General features: G+C 45.9%; 1 protein-coding gene across 1 annotated transcript; it reads left to right on the plus strand.

Moving 5' to 3' along the window:
- Nucleotides 1-4,793: 4,793 nt before the first annotated feature.
- Nucleotides 4,794-23,527, plus strand: LOC128689187 (adhesive plaque matrix protein-like). Its single transcript, XM_053777333.2, has 3 exons — nucleotides 4,794-4,991; nucleotides 20,342-21,016; nucleotides 22,982-23,527. Exons 1-3 carry the CDS (start codon nucleotides 4,794-4,796, stop codon nucleotides 23,336-23,338), a joined length of 1,230 nt encoding a protein of 409 aa, XP_053633308.1. The 3' UTR covers nucleotides 23,339-23,527.
- The last annotated feature ends 88 nt before the right edge of the window (nucleotides 23,528-23,615 follow it).

A 23,615-nucleotide genomic window follows, 5' to 3' on the forward strand; every position in this document is an offset into this window, starting at 1 on the left:
TGTCCCCTCCCTGGAACATCCTGTCTTTATCCACCTTGTCTATTCCGCGCAGTATTTTATATGTCGTTATCATGTCTCCCCTGACCCTCCTGTCCTTTAGTGTCGTCAGGCCGATTTCCCTTAACCTTTCTTCATAAGACCTTCCCTTAGCTCTGGAACTAACCTTGTCGCAAGCCTTTGCACTTTCTCTAGTTTCTTGATGTGCTTTATCAAGTGCGGGTTCCAAACAGGTGCTGCATACTCCAGTATGGGCCTGACGTACACGGTGTACAGTGTCTTGAATGATTCCTTATTAAGGTATCGGAATGCTGTTCTCAGGTTTGCCAGGCGCCCATATGCTGCAGCAGTTATCTGATTGATGTGTGCTTCCGGAGACATGCTCGGTGTTATACTCACTCCAAGATCTTTCTCCTTGAGCGAGGTTTGCAGTCTTTGGCCACCTAGCCTATACTCTGTCTGCGGTCTTCTTTGCCCTTCCCCTATCTTCATGACTTTGCATTTGGCTGGATTAAATTCGAGAAGCCAGTTGCTGGACCAGGTGTCCAGTCTGTCCAGATTTCTTTGAAGTCCTGCCCGGTCCTCATCTGATTTAATTCTCCTCATTAACTTCACATCGTCTGCGAACAGGGACACTTCTGAGTCTAACCCTTCCATCATGTTGTTCACATACACCAAAAATAGCACTGGTCCTAGGACCGACCCCTTTGGGACCCTCTCGTCACAGGTGCCCATTGTGATACATCATTACGTACCATGACTCGTTGTTGCCTCCCTGTCGGGTATTCTCTGATCCATTGCAGTGCCCTTCCTGTTATATGAACCTGATCCTCTAGCTTCTGCACTAATCTCTTGTGAGGAACTGTGTCAAAGGCCTTCTTGCAGTCCAAGAAGATGCAATCAACCCACCCCTCTCTTTCGTGTCTTACTTCTGTTACTTTATCGTAAAACTCCAGAAGGTTTGTGACACAGGATTTTACTTCCATGAATCCATGCTGGTTGGCGTTTATACTCTTGTTCCGTTCCAGGTGCTCTACCACTCTCCTCCTGATAATCTTCTCCATAACTTTGCGTACTATACACATCAGTGACACAGGTCTGTAGTTTAGTGCCTCTTTTCTGTCTCCTTTTTTAAAAATGGGAACTACATTTGCCGTCTTCCATACCTCAGGTAGTTGCCCAGTTTCCAGGGACGTGTTGAAGATTGTGGGAAGTGGCACACACAACATATCCGCTCCCTCTCTAAGGACCCACTGGGAGATGTTGTCCGGTCCCATTGCCTTTGAGGTATCTATGTCCCTTAGCAGTTTCTTCACATCCTCCTCATCTGTATGTATGTCATCCAACACTTGTTGGTATATTCCTTGCTGGTGTCCCCATCTGGTCTTTCCCCACAGAGGCCTTCCTGTCTCCACTGTAAATACTTCCTTAAATCTCATGTTGAGCTCCTCGCATACCTCTTGATCGTTTCTTGTGAGTTCTCCACCTTCTTTCCATGTGTGTGTGTGTGTGTGTGTGTGTGTGTGTGTGTGTGTGTGTGTGTACTCACCTATTTGTACTCACCTATTTGTGGTTGCAGGGGTCGAGTCTTAGCTCCTGGCCCCGCCTCTTCACCGGTTGCTACTGGGCCCTCTCTCTCCCCGCTCCATGAGCTTTATCAAACCTCGTCTTAAAACTGTGTATGGTTCCTGCCTCCACTACGTCATTTTCTAGGCTATTCCACTGCCTTACAACTCTATGACTGAAGAAATACTTCCTAATATCTCTCTGACTCATTTGTGTCTTCTACTTCCAATTGTGGCCTCTTGTTTCTGTGCCCCCTCCCTGGAACATCCTGTCTTTGTCCACCTTGTCTATTCCACGCAGTATTTTATATGTCGTTATCATGTCTCCCCTGACCCTCCTGTCCCTCCAGTGTCTGTATGTCTGTATGTGTGTGTTTGTGTTTGTGTGTGTGCGTGTGTGTGTGTGTTGGGGGGGGGGTCAGAGGGCGGTTTGGTTAACAAGATTATTCTCGTGTATTTATTTGTTTGTGGTTGTGGGTTGAGTTTCGTCTCCTGAGTCGTTCACACCTCCTTCCCTCCTCTTAACCCCGTTATGTTTTGTGAATCATGGGTATGGTCGTACCTACAGTAGTACCGTAGGTCACACCCTCTGCTGCCCAATCCCGGAACAGGACTCCTGGTTGCTGACCTGATCGACCAAGCTGTTAGTGCACTCCGCCCGTAGTTCGACGTTTGCACCACAACCAGTTTGATCAGGAACTGTTTTTAGGAATCTGTCGAGTTTTCTTTTAAAAACAGAGAAGGGTTTCTTGGTGACCCGTCCCAGGCACGGAGGAAAGGTGTCTTAAGTAAAACAACACAAGTGCAACTAATGTGACATTTTTATTGTGGCAACGTTTCGCTCTCCAGGAGCTTTGTCAAGCCGTTTCGGCTTGACAAAGCTCCTGGAGAGCGAAACGTTGCCACAATAAAATGTTACATTAGTTGCACTTGTGTCCTTTTACTTTACATATTGTCGGTAATTCTGCCAAAATATATACATGAAAGAAGGATGTTGGAGAGCAGCGATCCTTTAACAGTTATTAAGTTCTCTCTGTGTACTCATCGCTTCCCTGCTTTTCTTTTGAAGTTTCTTGCACCATCTGCTAAGTCTCTTATTTTCATAAGAAGTAATTTCGGTGTGTAGGTTTGGGACTAATCTTCCCAGTAACTTCCAGGTGTAGATTATGATGTATTTTTCTCGCCTACGTTCTAAGGATGTCAAGCAAGCCCAGCAATTTACGTGTTTGGCTGTGTTTAAAAAAGTTGTGAAGGTTTTCTATATATTTTCCAACTCATCAGTTTTGACTGTGTTGAAGGAGACCCGTTAATAAACAGCAATACTTTAGCCTAGAGAGAACTAGTGACCGGCAGAGAGTCATCATTGGCTCGGCATCCGTTGTTTTGAAGATTCTAGTAATCCAACATATAATTTTTCTTGCAGATGCGATAATAACTCTATTGTGCTTCTTGATCGTGAGATCTACTGACATTATCACTCCCAGGTCTCTCATATCTGACCTACGTTTTACTGAGTAATGATTATTTAAAGAATAGAATATTTGAAGTGCATGATAAGGATTTCTTACAATTCTTGAAGAATATCGAGTTCCACGAGTCTGGTCCTGGGGCGAGGTGTATGGGCATGCTATCAATGGCTTCTTCAAGGTCAAGAATTAGAGTTATATTCTTAAAGCTGTGTGTGGTGTTTTGCTGCCATCATCTGCTTGTTAGATCTTGGAAGCAGCTAATCTATTAAAATTCTTCGATATGTTTTGCCAAGATCGTCTGTCCTCTCCTTCTTTACTAATGTCTCGCAGGCTTCAAGGGAAGAGAGCTGTTCTGATATTGGTGAAGAGTTATTGATTCTAATATCCTACAGTGCCTTTGATTAAATATATTTCCTCCCATTCTGGTGTTTCATAGCTCAGGTTTGCATTTAACTGCTTACGACTGGTTATAGTGATCACAGGTCACTTGCAGCTGTGTGTGGAAGTATTCTCTACTCTCCCTTCCCCAGTGGATATAAGCCAGACAGACCGCGATAACATCCTGACTTTACTGGGTTATGCTGGGTTGCTGATCCTCCGGCTTAATAATCCGAACATAATCATCGTCTCCATGCAGATCATTCCACTCACTGACTCTCGTGAGGCTAAAGAAAGTACTTCCTGACTTCTCCGTAGCTCATCTGTCTCTCTAGCTGCCGTCTATGTCCGGTGTTTTCCCACGTACCTCCAACAACCTTACACAATCAACCTGTCTTGTCACCACAGTATTGTCTCTATCATTCTCCCGTTGTACCTCTTCTGGGATGTTAATTTTAATGTTTTTTTCTGTTTCTCTCCATTAGCCGCTTCCGTTATATATCATAAATAGTCGTTTTGTACTTGATTCCTCACCGCGATCTTTTTTTTGTGTAAGAACTTCTCAGACGCCTAACACTGAGGTATCTATTTACTGCTAGATCAGTGGAATCAAGTGTAAGGAGACTTGATCATTCGTCTTAATCTGCCCGGAGATTGAACCCAGGACCTTTAGATTGTACGCCGGACGCTCTAATCACTAAGCTACAAGTCACTTTTATGCTTAATTAAGGTGAATAGTTAATTACCCGCAGCATAATTTGCATATAAATAAGCTGTATCATATTTTATTGTGGCAACGTTTCACTCTCCAGCGAAACGTTGCCGCAGTATAATGTCACATTAGTTGCATTTGTGTTCTTTTACCTAACATATTGTCAGTAATTCTAACATTATTAAATAATCTTTATTTCATTACTACTGCTGCCTCTGAAGAAGTTTACTGTGTGGGCGAAACGTTTCATCAACAAAGATACCCAACTGTTGCACCATTTCCAACAATACTCTTAAGTTCATTTTTGTGCGATTGCCTATTTGTAATTATTTGAATCTGTGGGAGGGAGAAGGGGAAGAGGTGTGAGCGCTAACTCTTGGTTCTGCCTCATAGCTGCGAACGACTGACGTGCACTAGTACTGTCATATTTATTGTTGAATCCCTGTTTGTTCTTCACATCCATCGTGTCGTTGTTCAGATCTTCTCATCTCTTGATCTTCCTGATAATCCGTGAGTCGTTTATATGTATCAGTTCCAGTCGTGACCTTTTGTTTAGGATTTATTTCTGGTAATCTTTGTCCCGAGTGATTTGTATGTAGTGATTGTAGAGTACACCATCTTGTTCTCCCATAGACACTATATAAGCTTAATGCTCCTGGTCTTTATTGATTAATGCTATGGTCACCGTTCCAGTTGCTGGGCATCAGCGTTCCAGGCTCTGGTTACCAACGTTCCAGGCTCTGGTCACCAACGTTGCAGGCTTTGGTCACCAACGTTGCAGACTCTGGTCACCAACGTTCCAGGCTCTGGTCACTACTCTGGATGTTGGGTACCAAAAGCCCGTCAGTATATAAAGGAGACGCCACCGAGGTTAGTGACATTCACTTGCTGAAGCCGCAGCATGAAGACCTGCCAGGTGAGTGGGGAGTGTTAGTGGTGTTGGTGGAGGGTTGTGGTGATGAGTGTAAGTGGGGAAGTGAGGGTGTCTGGAGTGGGTGAGGGACATATTTTCTTTATTTAGCACAACTGGATACATTAGCTATGTGCCGGTGGATGGTGGTGAAGATTGGAGGTGGTGGAGGGAAAAAGGTTGATGGTGGTGGGGAGGGCGTGATGGTGGTGGGGAGGACATGATGGTGATGGAGAGGGCGTGATGGTGGTGGGGAGAGCATGACGGTGGTGGGGAGTGCGTGATGGTGGTGGGGAGTGCGTGATGGTGGTGGGGAGTGCGTGATGGTGGTGGGGAGTGCGTGATGGTGGTGGAAAGGGCGTGATGGTGGTGGAGAGGGCATGATGGTGATGGAGAGGGCGTGATGGTGGTGGAGAGGGCGTGATGGTGATGGAGAGGGCGTGATGGTGGTGGAGAGGGCGTGAGAGTGGTGGAGAGGGCGTGATGGTGGTGGAGAGGGCGTGATGGTGGTGGAGAGGGCGTGATGGTGGTGGAGAGGGCGTGATGGTGGTGGAGAGGGCGTGATGGTGGTGGGGAGTGCATGATGGTGGTGGAGAGGGCGTGATGGTGGTGGAGAGGGCGTGATATTGGTGGAGAGGGCGTGATGGTGGTGGAGAGGGCGTGATGGTGGTGGTGGGGAGGGCGTGATGATGATGATGGTGCTAAGGATGAGTGATGATTATGGTGGTGGGGAGGGGGTGGTGGTGGGGAGAGGGTGGTGGTGGGGAGGGGGTGGTGGTGGGACGGGGTGGTGGTGGGGAGGGGGGTGGTGGTGGGGAAGAAGTCAGTAAGTTTATTCAGGTATACACAAATAGTTACATAGATTATATCATATATAGCAACATGTGTAGAGAACCTGGGATAACCCAGGGGTCCTTTTAATACGTTATTATTGTATTATAATGGATATAATATCTTATTATTATACTGTAAAGGAGATACACTAGGAATAAGGAAAAATGAGTTATTTATATATACATGTGTGTTAGCTAATAGGATAAAAAATCATTCTCCTCCCTTTCTGTCGCTACATTCATTAGGTACATCGACACCATGCCTAACCCTTCTAGGGTAGGGTAGGTGCCTGAGCCCGAGCCTTTAGCTCATAAGACTGTCATTCCCATTTGCCCCCTTGTGGCGGGGATGGCAGACCAGAGAGGCCTAGCTTGTGGCTAGGCCTGGGGACAGTTGGTCCCAAAGATGAGGAGATATTTGTGCCTCCTCCCATGGGAGACTTAGGTCTCAGACACTCCCTAAAGAGGGAGCCAAGGCCGGGCCACCACTTGGAAAAGGCCCGGGCCGGGAGAATACCGGCTAATCTTTAACTAACTAACTAATTCATTAGGTACCTTTTGGCTCTCTTGTTGAACTGGTTCATGTTATGTCTGGCTTTAACATCTGCAGGTAGTCTGTTCCATTTCTTTATTGCTGTATAATGAAAGATGAAAACTGAGACACATGTGCAATATCTGGGTATGTTTGCTGTAGACGTTTCGCCATTCAGTGGCTTTATCAATACAGTTTCTATGTCCTAGAGTCTGTATTGATAAAGCCATTGGATGGCGAAACGTCTATAATAAAGATACCCTGATGTTACACATGTGTCTTAGTTTTCATCGTGTCGGTATTATATACCATTCTTGTACAATAAAAGGTGTTTGAAGCCTGGCCACTGACTGTGGTAACTACAAAGTTGTGCTCTTCCCCTCTATTACCATGATTGCTTTGGTTCCCGACCTTGACAAAATTGACAGCAAGATATTCTGCACACTGTCTGTGAGAAATTTCATAAACTTGATTGAACTTCAGTTTTTTACTCTATCCTCAACATTCAGCATATCCAACTGCTGTAATTCATCATGGCCTACATGTTCTCTTGGACTCAGGTCCAGGATGAATCTTACCATTTTGCTCTGGGTGATTTGTAGTCTGTCTTTCAGTTTTTTTTTCTTTTTTTTTTTTTTTGTCAAGGCAGAGTACCGTGAAGAGCAAGCGTAGTCCATATGACATTGTATAAGGGTTCTGCGAGCCTCAGTAGGTAGACACTGTGCTTGTCTGTAGAGGAACTTTAGTCTGGCATTCGCTTTCTTTACTACACTGTTCCCTATCAATTCTCCTGACATGTATGAGTCACAGGGGATTCCCAGATATTTTACTGAGAAAACTGAAGTGATGGGTTCCCCATTACACCGGATATTAATGTTATTTACCAGGTGGCCTGGTGGCTAAAGCTCCCGCTTCACACACGGAGGGCCCGGGTTCGATACCCGGCGGATGGAAACATTTCGACGTGTTTCCTTACACCTGTTGTCATGTTCATCTAGCAGCAAATAGGGTACCTGGGTGTTAGTCGACTGGTGTGGGTCGCATCCTGGGGAACAAGATTGACGACCCCAATGGAAATAAGTTAGACAGTCCTCGATGACGCACTGACTTTCTTGGGTTATCCTGGGTGGCTAACCCTCCAGGGTTAAAAATCCGAACGAAATCTTATCTTAATCTCTCATCTTATCTCAGTTTATGTTTCGTGCCAGAGTATGGCTTCCGTTTTCCTGAAGTGTAACGATAGTTTGTTGTCTACTAACTATTTGCTGCATGACAGTGTTATTACCTTAGCTATATCTTGTGGGTCTTTCCCTAACACTATCAGAGCACTGTCTCCGCATACAGTAGGAGTTTACACTTGACACTGATGGGCATGTTGTTTACATAACATAGGAATAATAAAGGACCCAGAATACTACCTTGGGAACTCCACATGCTATCGGCAGGGGTTCTGATTCTGTTTTGTTAATTTTGATAATGTGTGTCCTGTTGCTAAGGCAGAACTTAAACCAGTCTACGGAACCTATGCCAATAGCTTGAAATTTCTTAAATAATATATTGTGGTTGATAGTGTCGAAGTGCAGCGAAGGCCTATAGCAAGTCTAAGGTTACCATTCCTATAAGGTTCCCTATCGACACTTCAATTCTCATGTAATCCATCAGATTAATTAGGGAGGTGTCGGTTGAGTAAGATCTCCTAAAGCCTGATTGGTAACTATGGAGAATGTTGTTGTCATTAAGATACTTAACTACTTGACAGTATACCGCCCTCTGTAGAATTTTTGATATTACAATGAGTATCCTAACAGACCTATAGTTGCTGACATCAGACCTACTATTTTTCTTGAAGATAGGAGTAACTCTGGCCTCCTTGAACCCCTCCGGTACTGTAACAGTGATGATGAACAAATTTATTATGCGAGCAATGGGGATTAGCAATTCAGAAGCACCATCTTTTAGGAACTTAGACGGGATGTTATCTGGGCCGGTGCTCCTTGTTGAGTTTAATCTGTTTAGTTCTTTTTTCACGAAGTCATGAGATACACTTACTAGTTGACAACTCTTTGGGGTTACTCTTTTATTGGCATAGTATGTTTTAAACTCAGAGTCTGTGTTAAAGGTATTTGATGCAGCTGGTAGTTTACTTACTAGTGTTGATGCGACAGATATGTAGTATGAATTAAAGCAATTTGTCACTTTAGTTGTTTCGTGGCATACCTCGTTATCGATATTTAGTACTGTTAGATTTATCTACGGGTTTTATGGCTATATCCCACTTTAGATCGTTGTCCAGTCTGATCCCCAGTCTTAGTGGAACGTTGTTGTGGCTGAGACACATAACCTTCATCATACATCAACACACACTTTCTTTTTTTTTTTTTTGCACTAATCAGTTTTTACAGGCTAAGAGCTACTCTCCTAACTCAGCCCATCCCAGTCTAAGATATAATACTACCCCCCAGGATGCCACCCACAACAGTTGACTAATACCCACCCAGGTATCTGCCTGCTGCTAGGTAAACAGGGGTAAGGAAACATGCCCAACATTTCCAGTCATTCCGGGGATCAAACCACGGACACTCAGTATGTGAGCTGAGTGCGCTGCCAGCCGAGCCACGGGACACCTAATGCTTTAAATGTTTTAATGGTTATTTAAAATCAGTTTTAAGGTGACTCAGTCGGGTTTAGAAATACATTATATGCAATACAATATTTGAACACAAATTAAAGAGAGTTTTAGACAATAAAACTACGAAAACTTAAAACGAAGAACCTGCCACCGGAGTCATGCAGGACCTGGTTCAACACTACGCACGGTCATTATAGATATAATGTAACATTCTAAGTAAGATGTCTGCAAAATAGTTCTAACTCGTCACGGGGGTTTTAATGTGGGGAAAACATGGGTAAATTTTTATCATGAGATGGATTTACGTGTTCATTGTATGAGTGGAGCAGCCAGGACTCGGTAATGTAACTATGCTCTAGTTGGTACCGTCAATCATCCTCGCTCGGGTATTTATACATATATATTATTATTTATTTAATTATGTAGTTCCCGTATCCATTCACTTTTTCTCACACCTCGTAGCACACTCTCTCTCTCATTCACTCTCCCTTCTCCCTTTCTCTATCATTCTTAAAACTTCCATTTTAAGCTCCCTCTACTCCTCTTTCTCCCTTTCTTACTTCCCTATTTCTCCTCCTCATTTTCACCAATATTCTCACCCTTACACCGTATATACCTGATATGTCATCTTTAATTTTTACCTGGCATGTGACCTGACTAAAAATTTCAGAAGAGTGGAAATGCATCTCCCAGGCTGAGTGAATGAGGTGACTAGCAACCCACTGACTGTCCATGTGAAGTCACATCTCTGATATATAGCCCTTCTCTTGCTTTATCAGTGTTGCTGTTCCTTGATAATGTGAGAAATTACGAAAGCGCTTGGGATAACGCTACTTATGCATATTAACACATCACTTGTTACTAGTGATCTTATTGTATGTATATATCAGTGAATATACAACGAGAGTATACTTGCCTCCACATTCTAGGGATTCAAGCGTTCTTGATGTTACTCCACACGTAAAATTCAACCTTAATGACCTTCTGCCAGTCGATATTTCCATAACATTAAGACAGTAACCATGTGCCTGTAAGCAAGGACGACAGAGCCTCTGGCTAATGCAGCGCAGCAGCGGGAGAATGCAAAGTTAAGCAACTTGGAGGTCACGCATCGGCGGTGACGATAAGGAAACGCCCGTAAACGCCGCCACCACTCCAGCGTAATGTATTCACCAGAGCTGCTGAGTTAATGTTTTGTTTTCTTCCCCATGACCATCTTCTCTTACCCGTCACCACCTTATCTTCCCCATGACCATTTTCTCTTCCCCGTCACCACTTTGTTTTCCCCATGATCACCTTCTCTTCCCAGTGACCACCTTGTCTTCCCCAGTGACCACTTTGCCTTTCCCATGACCAAGGTACCTTGACTACCCATGCCCACCTTGTCTTCCCCATCACCACCTTGTCTTCTCCATGACCACCTTGTCTTCCCCATCACCACCTTGTCTTCCCCATCACCACCTTGTCTTCCCATTGGCCACCTTGTCTCCCCCGTGACCATCTTGGCTTACCCTGACTATTTTGTCTTCCCCATGATCATCTTATCTTCCCCGTGACCACCTTGTCTTCCCCGTGACCACCTTGTCTTCCCCGTGACCACCTTGTCTTCCCCGTGACATCCTTGTCTTCCCCATGACCATCTTGGCTTCCACAGTGACCACCTTGTCTATCCCAGTGACCACCTTGTCTTCCCCATCACCACCTTGTATTCCCCATGCCCACTTTGTCTTCTCAGTCACCATCTTGTCTTCCCCATCTCCACCTTGTCGTCCTCAACACCACCTTGTCTTTCCATCACCTCCTTGTCTTCCCCATCACCACATTGTCTTCCCCATCACCACTTTGCCTTCCTCATCACCACCTTGTCTTCCAACCACCACCTTGACTTCCCTATCTCAACCTTGTCGTCCCCATCACCACCTTGTCTTCCCCATCACCACCTTGTATTCCCCATCACCATCTTGTCTTCCCCATCACCACCTTGTCTTTTCCATCACCAAATTATCTTTCCCATCACCACCTTGTGTTCCCCATCACCACCTTGTCTTCCCCATCACCACCTTGTCTTCCCCATGCCCACTTTGTCTTCTCAGTCACCATCTTGTCTTCCCCATCACCACATTGTCTTCCCCATCACCACCTTGCCTTCCTCATCACCACCTTGTCCTCCCATCACCACTTTGTCTTCCCCATCACCACCTTGTATTCCCCATCACCATCTTGTCTTCCACATCACCACCTTGTCTTTTCCATCACCAAATTATCTTTCCCATCACCACCTTCTCGCTATCACCACCTTGTGTTCCCCATCACCACCTTGTCGTCCCCATCACCACCTTGTCTTCCCCATCACCACCTTGTATTCCCCATCACCATCTTGTCTTCCACATCACCACCTTGTCTTCCCCATCACCATCTTCTCTTCCCCATCACCACCTTGTCGTCCCCATCAGCACCTTGTCTTCCCCATCACCACCTTGTATTCCCCATCACCACCTTGTCGTCCCCATCACCACTTTGTCTTCCCCATCACCACCTTGTATTCCCCATCACCATCTTGTCTTCCACATCACCACCTTGCCTTCCTCATCACCACCTTGTCCTCCCATCACCACTTTGTCTTCCCCATCACCACCTTGTATTCCCCATCACCATCTTGTCTTCCACATCACCACCTTGTCTTTTCCATCACCAAATTATCTTTCCCATCACCACCTTCTCGCTATCACCACCTTGTCGTCCCCATCACCACCTTGTCTTCCCCATCACCACCTTGTCTTCCCCATCACCACCTTGTATTCCCCATCACCATCTTGTCTTCCACATCACCACCTTGTCTTCCCATCACCACCTTGTCTTCCCCATCACGACCTTGTCTTCTCCATCACCACCTTGTCTTCTCCATCACCACCTTGTCCTCGCTATCACCACCTTGTGTTCTCCATCACCACCTTGTCTTTCCCATCACTACCTTGTCTTCCCCATCACCACCTTACAATCCCCATCACCACCTTGTCTTCCCCATCACCACCTTGTCTTCGCCATCATCACCTTGTCTTCCTCATCACAACCTTGTCTTCCCATCATGACCTTGTCTTTCCCATCACCACCTTGTCTTCCTCATCACAAATTTGTCTTTCCCATCACTACCTTGTTTTGCCCATTACCACCATGTCTTCCCTTCACCACCTTGTCTTCCCGATCACCACGTTGTTTTCTCCGTCACCACCTTGTCTTCTCCATCACCACCTTGTCTTCTCCATCACCACCTTGTCTTCGCCATCACCACCTTGTCTTCGCCATCACCACCTTGTCTTCTCCATCACCACCTTGTCTTCTCCATCACCACCTTGTCTTCTCCATCACCACCTTGTCTTCTCCATCACCACCTTGTCTTCTCCATCACCACCTTGTCTTCGCCATCACCACCTTGTCTTCTCCATCACCACCTTGTCTTCTCCATCACCACCTTGTCTTCTCCATCACCACCTTGTCTTCTCCATCACCACCTTGTCTTCTCCATCACCACCTTGTCTTCGCCATCACCACCTTGTCTTCTCCATCACCACCTTGTCTTCTCCATCACCACCTTGTCTTCGCCATCACCACCTTGTCTTCTCCATCACCACCTTGTCTTCTCCATCACCACCTTGTCTTCGCCATCACCACCTTGTCTTCGCCATCACCACCTTGTCTTCGCCATCACCACCTTGTCTTCTCCATCACCACCTTGTATTCCCTACCACCACTTTGTCTTCGCCATCACCATCTTGTTCTCCCCATCACCACCCTGACTTCCCTATCACCACCTTATCTTCCCAATCACCACCTTGTTTTCCCCATTGCTACATTGTCTTCCCAATCGCTACCTTGTCTTCCCATCACCAAATTGTCTTCCCATCACTACCTTGTCTTCCTCATCACTACCTTGTCTTCCCTATCACTATCTTGTCTTCCCGATCAATACCTTGTCTTCCCCATCGCTATCCTGTCTTCCCTATCACCACCTTCTTTCCCAATCACTACCTTCTCTTCCCCATCACTACCTTGTCTTCCCCATCACCACCTTGTCTTCCCCATCAGCACGTTTTTTCCCCAATCACTGCCTTCTCTTCCCCATCACTACCTTGTCTTCCCATCACCACCTTGTCTTTCCCATCATTACCATGTCTTCCCCATCACGACCTTACAATCCCCATCACCACCTTGTCTTCTCCAGTGACTACCTTGTCTTCCCCATTCCCACCTTGTCTTCTCAGTCACCATCTTGTCTTCCCCATCACCACATTGTCTTCCCCATCACCTTGCCTTCCTCATCACCACTTTGTCCTCCCATCACCACCTTGTCTTCCCTATCATCACCTTGTATTCCCCATCACCATCTTGCCTTCCACATCACCACCTTGTCTTCACCATCTCCACCTTGTCTTCCCCATCACCACCTTGCCTTCCTCATCACCTCCTTGTCTTCCTCATCACCACCTTGTCTTCCCATCACCAAATTGTCTTCCCATCACTACCTTGTCTTCCCTATCACTATCTTGTCTTCCCGATCAATACCTTGTCTTCCCCATCGCTATCCTGTCTTCCCTATCACCACCTTTTTTCCCAATCACTACCTTGTCTTCCCCATCACCACCTTGTCTTCCCCATCAGCACGTTTTTTCCCCAATCACTGCCTTCTCTTCCCCATCACTACCTTGTCTTTCCCATCACCACCTTGTATTCCCCATCACAATCTTGCCTTCCACATCACCACCTTGTCTTCCCCATCTCCACCTTGTATTCCCCATCACCACCTTGTGTTTCCCATCACCTCCTTGGCTTCCCCATTACTACCTTTTATTCCTCATCACTACCTTGTCTTCCCCATCAATACCTTGTCTTCCCCATCACCACCTTTTTTCCCAATCACTACATTCTCTTCTCCATCACTACCTTGTCTTCCCCATCACCACCTTGTCTTCCCCATCACCTTGTCTTGCCCATCACCTTGTCTTGTCCATCACCTTGTCTTGCCCATCACCTTGTCTTCCCCATCATCACCTTGTCTTCTCCATTACCACGTTGTCTTTTCCATCATCACCTTGTCTTCCCCATCATCACCTTGTCTTCCTCATCACCACCTTGTCTTCCCATCACCACCTTGTCTTCCTCATCACCATATTGTCTTCCCCATCACCTTGTCTTTCCCATCATCTTGTCTTCCCCATCACCACCATGTCTTCTCCATCATCACCTTGTCTTCCTCATCACCACCTTGTCTTCCCCATCACCTTGTCTTCCCCATCATCACCTTGTCTTCATCATCACTTTGTCTTCCCAATCATCACCTTGTCTTCCCCATCACCACCTTGTCTTCCCATCACCTCCTTGTCTTCCCCATCGTCAACTTGTCTTCCCCATCACCTTGTCTTCCCCATCACCTTGTCTTCCCCATCACTACCTTGTCTTTCCCAGTGACCACCTTATCTTCCCCATCACCTTGTCTTCACCATCAAATTGTCTTCTCCATCACCTTGTCTTCCTCATCACAAATTTGTCTTTCCCATCACTACCTTGTTTTGCCCATTACCACCATGTCTTCCCTTCACCACCTTGTCTTCCCATCACCATCTTGTCATCCAATCACCACCTTGTCTTCTCTACCACCACCTTATCTTCGCCATCACCATCTTGTTCTCCCCATCACCACCTTGTCTTCCCCCTCACTACCTTGCCTTCCCCATCGCCGCCTTGTCTTCCTCATCACCGCCTTGTCTTCCCATCACCAAATTGTCTTCCCCATCACTACCTTGTCTTCCTCATCACTACCTTGTCTTCCCCATCACTACTTTGTTTTCCCCATCACGACCTTGTCTTCCTCATCACCACCTTATCTTCCCAATGACCAACTTGTCTTCCCGTCACCACCTTGTCTTTCCCATCACTACCTTGTCTTCCCCATCACGACCTTACAATCCCCACCACCACCTTGTCTTCCCCAGTGACCACTTTGTCTTCCCAATGCCCACCTTGTCTTCTCAGTCTCCATCTTGTCTTCCCCATCATCACCTTGTCTTCCCCATCACCTTGTCTTCCCCATCACTTTGTCTTCCCCATCACCTTGTCTTCCCCATCACTTTGTCTTCCCCATCACTTTGTCTTCCCCATCATCACCTTGTTTTCCCCATCACCACCTTGTCTTCATCATCACATTGTCTTCCCCATCATTACCTTGTCTTCCCCATCATCACCTTGTTTTCCCCATCACCACCTTGTCTACCCCATCACCACCTTGTCTACCCCATCACCACCTTGTCTTAACCATCACCACCTTGTCTTAACCATCACCACCTTGTCTTCCCCATCACTACCTTGTCTTCCCCATCACCACCTTGTCTTCCCCATCACCACCTTGTCTTAACCATCACCACCTTGTCTTCCCCATCACTACCTTGTCTTCCCCATCACCACCTTGTCTTCCCCATCACCACCTTGTCTTCCCCATCACCACCTTGTCTTAACCATCACCACCTTGTCTTAACCATCACCACCTTGTCTTCCCCATCACCACCTTGTCTTCCCCATCACCACCTTGTCTTCCCCATCACCACCTTGTCTTAACCATCACTAACTTGTCTTCCTCTTAAACCTATCAGTCTTTCAACGTTGTTCACAACGTCATTTTTTTTAACTGATGCTCGAAGCTAACGTTTTTTAATGGGGTCGTAGTTCTATAAGTGTGCGGTCGTGGTTCTATAGGTGTGGGGTCGTGGCTCTATAAGTGTGGGGTCGCAGTTTTATAAGTGTGGGGTCGTTTTTCTATAGGTGTCGGGTCGTGGTTCTTTAGGTGTGGGGTCGTAGTTCTATGTGTTGGGTCGTAGTTCCATAAATGTGGGGTCGTGGTTCTATATGTGTGGAGTCATGGTTCTATAGGTGTCGGGTCGTAGTTCCATAAGTATGTGCTCGTGGTTCTATAGGTGTGGGGTCGTGGTTCTGTAGGTGTGGGCTCGTGGTTCTATAGGTGTGGGGTAGTGGTTCTATAGGTGTGGGGTCGTGCTTCTATAGGTATGGAGTCGTGCTTCTATAGGTATGGAGTCGTGCTTCTATAGATGTGAAATCGTGGTTCTTTAGGTGTGGAGTCGTGGTTCTATAGGTGTGGGGTCGTGGTTCTTAAGGTGTGGGATCGTGGTTCTTAAGGTGTGGGCTCGTGCTTCTATTGGTGTGGGGTCGTGGTTCTAGAGGCATAGGCAGGTACTTCTAGAGATGTCGGGGCGTGGTTCTCGACTAGTAGGATGTACTTCGAGGTGTGAGGAGTTGTTTTGAAGATGCGGGGCGTAATTCTAGAGTGTTAGCGTGGTTCTAGCGTTAAGCATGGATCTAGAGTGTTTGTGTGGTTCTAGAGTGCTTGCCTGGTTCTAGAGTGTTAGGCGTGGTTCAAGTGTTTGAGTTGTTTTTGAGTATTAGGCGTGATTCTAATGTGTTGGGCATGATTCTAGAGTGTTTGCGTGGTTCTAGAGTATTAAGCATGGTTCTAGTGTTTGCATAGTTCTAGATCGTTAGGCTTGGTTTCGGAGAGTTAGCAAGATCCAAAAGTGTTAAGCGTGGTTCTAGTGCTAGCGTGAATCTTGAGAATTAGGCGTGGTTCTAGTGGGTTGGCATGGTTCTAGAGTGTCAAGCATGGTTTTCGAGTGTTAGGCGTGGTTCTAGAGTTTTGGGCATGGTTCTAGAGTGTTAGCGTGGTTCTAGATTGTTAGACGTTATTCTAGTGTTACCGTGGTTCTAGAGTGTTAGAGTGATTCTAAAGTGTGAAGAGTGGTTCTAGTGTTAACGTGGTTCTTGAGTATTATGTGTGGTTCTAGTGTGTTGGCATGGTTCTAGAGTGTTAGGCGTGGTTCTAGAGAGGTAGCGTGGTTCTAGAGTGTTAAGCATGTTTCTAACGAGGTAGCGTAGCTCTAAAGAGGTAGCATTGTTCTAGAGTGTTAGCGTGGTTCTAGTGTTAGGCGTGGTTCTAGAGAGGTAGCTTGGTTCTAGGAAGGTAGCTTGGTTCTAGAGTGCTAAGCGTGGTTCTAAAGAGGAAGTGTGATTCTAGAGTGTTAGACGTGGTTCTAGAGGTAGCGTGGTTCTGGAGTGTTAGGCGAGGCTCCAGAGAGGCAGTGTGGTTCTAGAGTGTCAGGCGAGGTTTTAGAGAGGCAGCGTGGCTCTAGAGAGGTAGCGTGGTTCTAGATTGTTAGGCGTGTTCTAGAGAGGCAGTGTGGTTCAAAAGTGGTAGACGCGATTTTAGAGAGGCAGCGTGGTTCTAGAGAGTAGCGTGGTTCTAGAGAGGCAACGTGGTTCTAGAGAGGCAGCGTGGTTCTAGAGAAGCCGCGCAGTTCTAGAGAGGTAGCGTGGTTCTAGGGAGGCAGCGTGGTTCTAGGGAGGCTGCATGTTTCTAGAGAGGCAGCGTGGTTCTAGGGCGTTTACGCGTGGTTCTAGAGAGGTAGCGTGATTAAAGAGAAGCAGCGTGGTTCTAGAGAGGCAACGTGGTTCTAGAAAGGCAGCGTGGTTCTAGAGAGGTAGCATGGTTCTAGAGAGGCAGCGTGGTTCTAGAGAGGCAGCGTGGTTCTAGAGAAGTAGCGTGGTTATAGGGAAACAGCGTGGTTCTAGGGAGGCAGCATGGTTCTAGAGAGGTAGCGTGGTTCTAGGGAGGCAGCGTGGTTCTAGACAGGTAGCGTGGTTATAAGGAAGCAGCGTGGTTCTAGGGAGGCAGCTTGGTTCTAGAGAGGCAGCTTGGTTCTAGGGAGGCAGCGTGGTTCTAGAGAGGTAGCGTGGTTTTAGAGAGGCAACGTGGTTCTAAAGAGACAGCATGGTTCTAGAGAGTCAAAGTGGTTTTAGAGAGGTAGCCTAGTTCTAGAGAGGCAGCGTGGTTCTAGATGTAGCGTGGTTCTAGAGAGGTAGCGTGGTTCTAGAGAGGTAGCGTGGTTCTTGAGAGGCAGAGTGGTTCTAGAGAGGCAGCGTGGTTCTAGAGTGTTTATGCGTAGTTCTAGAGAGGTAGCGTGGTTCTAGGGAGGCAGTGTGGTTCTAGAGAGGCAGCGTGGTTCTAGAGTGTTTATGCGTAGTTCTAGAGAGGTAGCGTGGTTCTAGAGATGCAGCGTGGTTCTAGAGAGGTAACGTGGTTCTAGAGAGGTAGCGTGGTTCTAGAGAGGTAGCGTGGTTCTAGAGAGGTAGCGTGATTCTAGAGAGGCAGCGTGGTTCTAGAGAGGCCGCGCAGTTCTAGAGAGGTAGCGTGGTTCTAGGGAGGCAGTGTTGTTCTAGTGTTAGGCGTGGTTCTAGAGAGGCAGCGTGGTTCTAGTGTTAGGCGTGGTTCTAGAGAGGCAGCGTGGTTCTAGAGTGTTTACTCGTGGTTCTAGAGTGTTTATGCGTGGTTCTAGAGAGGTAGCGTGGTTCTAGAGAGGCAGCGTGGTTTTAGAGAGGCAGCGTGGTTCTAGAGATGCAGCGCACTTCTAGAGAGGTAGCGTGGATTAGAGAGGCAGCGTGGTTCTATAAAGGCAGCGTGGTTCTAGAGAGGTAGCGTGGTTTTAGAGAGGCAGCGTGGTTCTGTAGAGGCAGCGTGGCTCTAGAGAGATAGTGTGGTTTTAGAGAGGCAGCGTGGTTCTATAGAGGCAGCGTGGTTCTATAGAGGCAGCGTGGTTCTAGAGAGGTAGCGTGGTTCTAGAGAGGCAACGTGGTTCTAGAGAGGTAGCGTGGTTCTAGAGAGGCAGCGTGGTTCTAGAGTGGCAGCGTGGTTCTAGAGAGGCAGCGTGGTTCTAGAGAGGCAACGTAGTTCTAGAGGTAGCGTGGTTCTAGAGGTAGCGTGGTTGTAGAGAGGTAGCGTGGCTGTAGAGAGGTAGCGTGGTTCTAGAGATGCAGCGTGGTTGTAGAGAGGTAGCGTGGTTGTAGAGAAGTAGCGTGGTTGTAGAAAGGCAGCGTGGTTGTAGAGAGGTAGCGTGGTTGTAGAGAGGTAGAGAGGTAGCGTGGTTTTAGAGAGGTAGCGTGGTTGTAGAGAAGTAGCGTGGTTGTAGAGAGGCAGCGTGGTTGTAGAGAGGTAGCGTGGTTGTAGAGAGGTAGCGTGGTTTTAGAGAGGTAGCGTGGTTGTAGAGAAGTAGCGTGGTTGTAGAGAGGCAGCGTGGTTGTAGAGAGGTAGCGTGGTTGTAGAGAGGTAGCGTGGTTGTAGAGAGGTAGCGTGGTTGTAGAGAAGTAGCGTGGTTCTAGAGAGGCAGCGTGGTTCTAGAGAGGTAGCGTGGTTCTAGAGAGGTAGCGTGGTTTTAGAGGTTGCGTGTCTCATTACAATAACGTAATTCTGGCGAATCAATTATCTTTAATTGGTAATTATCTCTCACAATCTGGACCAGGTACTACGCAATCTCATCTTCCGGTTGACAGCCCATAATTAGGTCTGAATTATTATTATAATCATGGGGAACCGCTAAACCCGCAGGATTATACTGCGCCTGTGGGGGGGGGGATGGAAGGTATTCAGGCTTAATTCAGGGAACTGGAGCACAGATCCAATTCCCTAGATCGAGAGCCCCTCACCAGCATCAAGGAGCCTCCCTTGAGGGGAGAATTAGGTTTGAAGCCTATCGATTGCACGAGTCATTAAGAACACTTTTCGCCTGTACACCACCAGCCAAGGTACTATTATTGTTGTTTTATCAAAACTAAGCGATAAACCCACGAAGGTCATACAGCGCTGCTAAAATAGGTCTTAAAGAAAAAAGTTTATGCAGAGGTATACAGCCAGGAGCTGTGACTCGACCCCTGCAACCACAAATACGTAGGTATTAGGTTTGTCAGAAATTTTATTATAATCAAGGGGGAAGCGCTAAGACCGTAGGATTATACAGCGCCTGTGGGGGGGGGGGGGAAGGGATGTGGAAGGTATTCAGGCTTAATTCGGGGAACTGGAACACAGATCCAATTCCCTAGATCAAGGTTGGTCAGGAAACAGGACAAGTGTTTCCTGACGCGGGTCTTAGTCACATGATGACCCGCAGCTGGAGCTTTTGATCATTTAACCGAGGCCTTCGTTGGCTTATTTAACGATGTATGCATATGTATGCGCTAAACCCTTAAGGGCCATGCAGCGCTGCAGGTATGTTTCATCTAAGAGAAAAGGAATTTGTGCTGATTCAGAATTTGGCCATATTTGCATAGGTAACTATATGTATTAGTGCTTCATTTGTTGTTATACAGTTCTTTTCACTCTTAATTTATTAAAAATACGAAACAATTCTAAAACAGGATTCTGGCTTAAATTATTTACTTTTGTGGTGAGAAAATTAGGTTTTTAATGTTTTGTCTGTTTTCCTGTAGGTGCTGAGCTTGCTGTTGGTGGGCGTGGGCGTGGTGGGTGAGAGTGTGGGCATAGCGGACGAGGGTTTGCGAAAACCTACTGGTATTCCTTTCCACTACACCTACGACCCCCACTACGATGTCACTCCAATCTACATACCGAAGAACACCTTCATGGACACTTCTTCATACCCACTCACCTATAGTACGCCTGCCCACGCCCGAAATTATATGCCCAAACCCACCTTCACTCCTTCCTATATGCTCAAACCCACCTTCACTCCTTCCTATATGCTCAAACCCACCTTCACTCCTTCCTATATGCCCAAACCCACCTTCACTCCTTCCTATATGCTCAAACCCACCTTCACTCCCAAAGCCACCTACACTCCCAAAGCCATTTACTCTCCAGCATATACACCCAAACTCACCTACACTCCGACTCCCTACGTATCCAAACCCACCTACACTCCGACCCCCTATGTACCCAAACCACCCTACATTCCGACCACCTATGCACCCAAACCCACTTACACCCCAGCCTATACACCCAAACCAACCTACACAAGCAAGCCTACATACACCGCACCCTACACATCCAGCCCTAAATCCTACGTCTACAAACCTGAGCCATTCTACCAGACCGTGTACAAGGTCGAGTCTGCCTACAAGCCCTCACCTACACACGACGATGGTGTAAGTTGCAATCATTATTACTAAAATTATTTCTATTATTATTATGCGCTTGTTAATTGATAAACCTCTGTTGAATATACACTGGGAGATAAACCCCTTTGGTGGATATGCACTATATATCCCCTGGTACAGGTTTACACCCATTTTTAGGCTTCTTTTCCTGTATGGGGGACAGACCACTCTGAGAAACTGTAATGTACAAATAACTGCAACTCCAGCTCTACTGTATATAATAATAATAATATCAGTATCAATTTAAGCACTAAACCCAGCTTTGCTGAAATAGAACCACTGAAGTTCCGGAACTTCTAAAAGAATGCTTGATATCTACATTGTTCCACTAGTCTCATTGCTCAGGCTGACAGATTTCATTACCTTGTGTAAAACCCATCCTGTAATGGAACTTGACAGAGAAATTTACCTAGATTTTTTCTACAATAGATTACACCTACAGAAAAAGCTGCTAAACCCACATGGGTTATTCAACAATGTAAATATTACAGAATATGGCTAATTATTATAATCAAAACTAAGTGCTAAACCCACCAGGGTCATAAAGCGTTGCATGAATATGGCAGAACGACAATCCTGATGTTCCGAATTGTTGTTACAGTTTATGATTGTCAACCATACTACTATTATTCTTGTTAGTCATGGGAAGCACTAAACCTGTAAGGACCATGGAGCTCCTTGGAAATGGAAGATCAGGTTTGATATGAGACAGAAGAGAGTAGCTCCAATTTCTTGGATAAAGATCCCTTCACCAGCCTTAAGTCATGCCCCTTAAAGGGCGAGTGATGGTAATGTTTCTTCTTTAGATTAGCCTACCTTAATGGAAAATGGCAGTCAGATAAATACAAGTATTATATTGCATATATAGGGGTGTGTAAGAAAGTTGGAAGTGAACATAGAGAAGAGTAAGATGATGAGGGTATCAAACGAGTTAGGAAAAGAAAAATTGGTTATCACATTGGAGGGAGGGAATATGGTAGAAATGAATGTGTTCAGATATTTGGGAGTAGACTTGTCAGCAGATGGGTTTATGAAGGACAAGGTTAATCATAGAAGTGATAAGGAAAGAAGGTGAGTGGTGCACTGAGGTGTCTATGGAGACAAAAAATGTTATCCATGGAAGCAAAGAAGGGAATATATGAGAGTATAGTGGTACCAACACTCTTATATGGGTGTGAAGCATGGGTTGTGAATGCTGCAGAGAGGAGGAGGCTGCAGGCAGTGGAGATGTCGTGTCTAAGGGCAATGTGTGGTGTAAATATTATGCAGAGAATTCACAGTGTGGAAATTAGGTGTGGAGTTACTAAAAGTAGTATCAGTCAGAGGGCTGAAGAGGTGAAGTTGTTGAGGTGGTTTGATCATTTAGAGAGAATGGAACATAATGACTTGGAGAGAATGGAACACAATGACTTGGAGAGCGTATAAATCTGTATGGGGAGGGGGGTAGGGTAGGGGTTGTCCTCAAAAAGGTTGGAGGGAGGGAGTAAAGGAGGTTTTGTGAATGAGGGGCTTGGACTTCCAGAAAGCATGCGTGAGCATGTTAGATAGAAGTGAATGTAGACAAATGGTTTTTGGGACCTGACGAGGTGTTGGAGTGTGAGCAGGGTAATATTTTGTGAAGGAATTCAGGGAAACCAGTTAGCCGAACTTTAGTCCTGGAAATGGGAAGTACAATGCCTATACTTTAAAGGAGGGGTTTGGGATATTGGCAGTTTGGAGGGACATGTAAACTGTCATATCCGAGTGCCTCTGCAAAGACAGTGATTATGTATGAATGATGGTGAAAGTGTTGAATGATGATGAAAGTTTTTCTTTCTTTCTTTCTTTCTTTTTGGGTCACCCTGCCTCGGTGGGAAACGGCCGATGTGCTAAAAAAAAATATTAAATGCATAAGAACTGATTTCTTCATGAACTTCACTTTCTGTACACATAACATGCTTTACTTTCCTTCAGCCTACAGAATATGATTTTGGGTATGGTGTGGCCGACACCTACCATGGAACCAATTTTGGTCACACAGAAAAGCGAGAAGGCTACCGAACTGAAGGTCAATACTTCGTAGATCTTCCAGACGGTCGCCGGATGGTTGTAAAGTATTACTCAGACGAGACTGGTTACCACCCGACCATTACATACGAGGGGACACCAATTTACCCACAACACAGGCCAGTGTATAAACCTAAGCCAGCTTACAAGTCGACACCGATTTACACACCTGATGCAGTATATAAACCTGAGCCAGAGTATAAGACCAGACCAACCTATAAACTTGTATCACACAATGAACCTTTGTATAGATCAGATTATTAGAAAATATCTCTAAAATTTATGGTTACTATTATATTTATGGTATGTGCTAAATACACAGGGATCATACAGCACCTGAGCAATGGGAGGTAATCTGGTTAAAAAACTGAACATAGCTTATCTAGTATACTATTACGTAATTAAGGAAAAAGAAATACTTTAAAAACTCAGTGAAAAATGAATACTTTTACACCTGATGCATAGTTTATTTCATTTATTTATTTAAATAAAAATTCATGTTTTACAAAAGTACATATTTCATACAAAAATTATTGCTGTA

This window comes from Cherax quadricarinatus, chromosome 21 (genome assembly GCF_038502225.1).
Source record: "Cherax quadricarinatus isolate ZL_2023a chromosome 21, ASM3850222v1, whole genome shotgun sequence".
Lineage (NCBI taxonomy): Eukaryota > Metazoa > Arthropoda > Malacostraca > Decapoda > Parastacidae > Cherax > Cherax quadricarinatus.

Coding starts and splice junctions, on each gene's coding strand:
- LOC128689187 (XM_053777333.2), top strand. CDS start 4,794: ATGCTATGGTCACCGTTCCAGTTGCTGGGCATCAGCGTTCCAGGCTCT. Junction 4,992..20,341: donor ATAAAGGAGACGCCACCGAG/GTTAGTGACATT, acceptor GTTTTCCTGTAG/GTGCTGAGCTTGCTGTTGGT. Junction 21,017..22,981: donor CACCTACACACGACGATGGT/GTAAGTTGCAAT, acceptor ACTTTCCTTCAG/CCTACAGAATATGATTTTGG.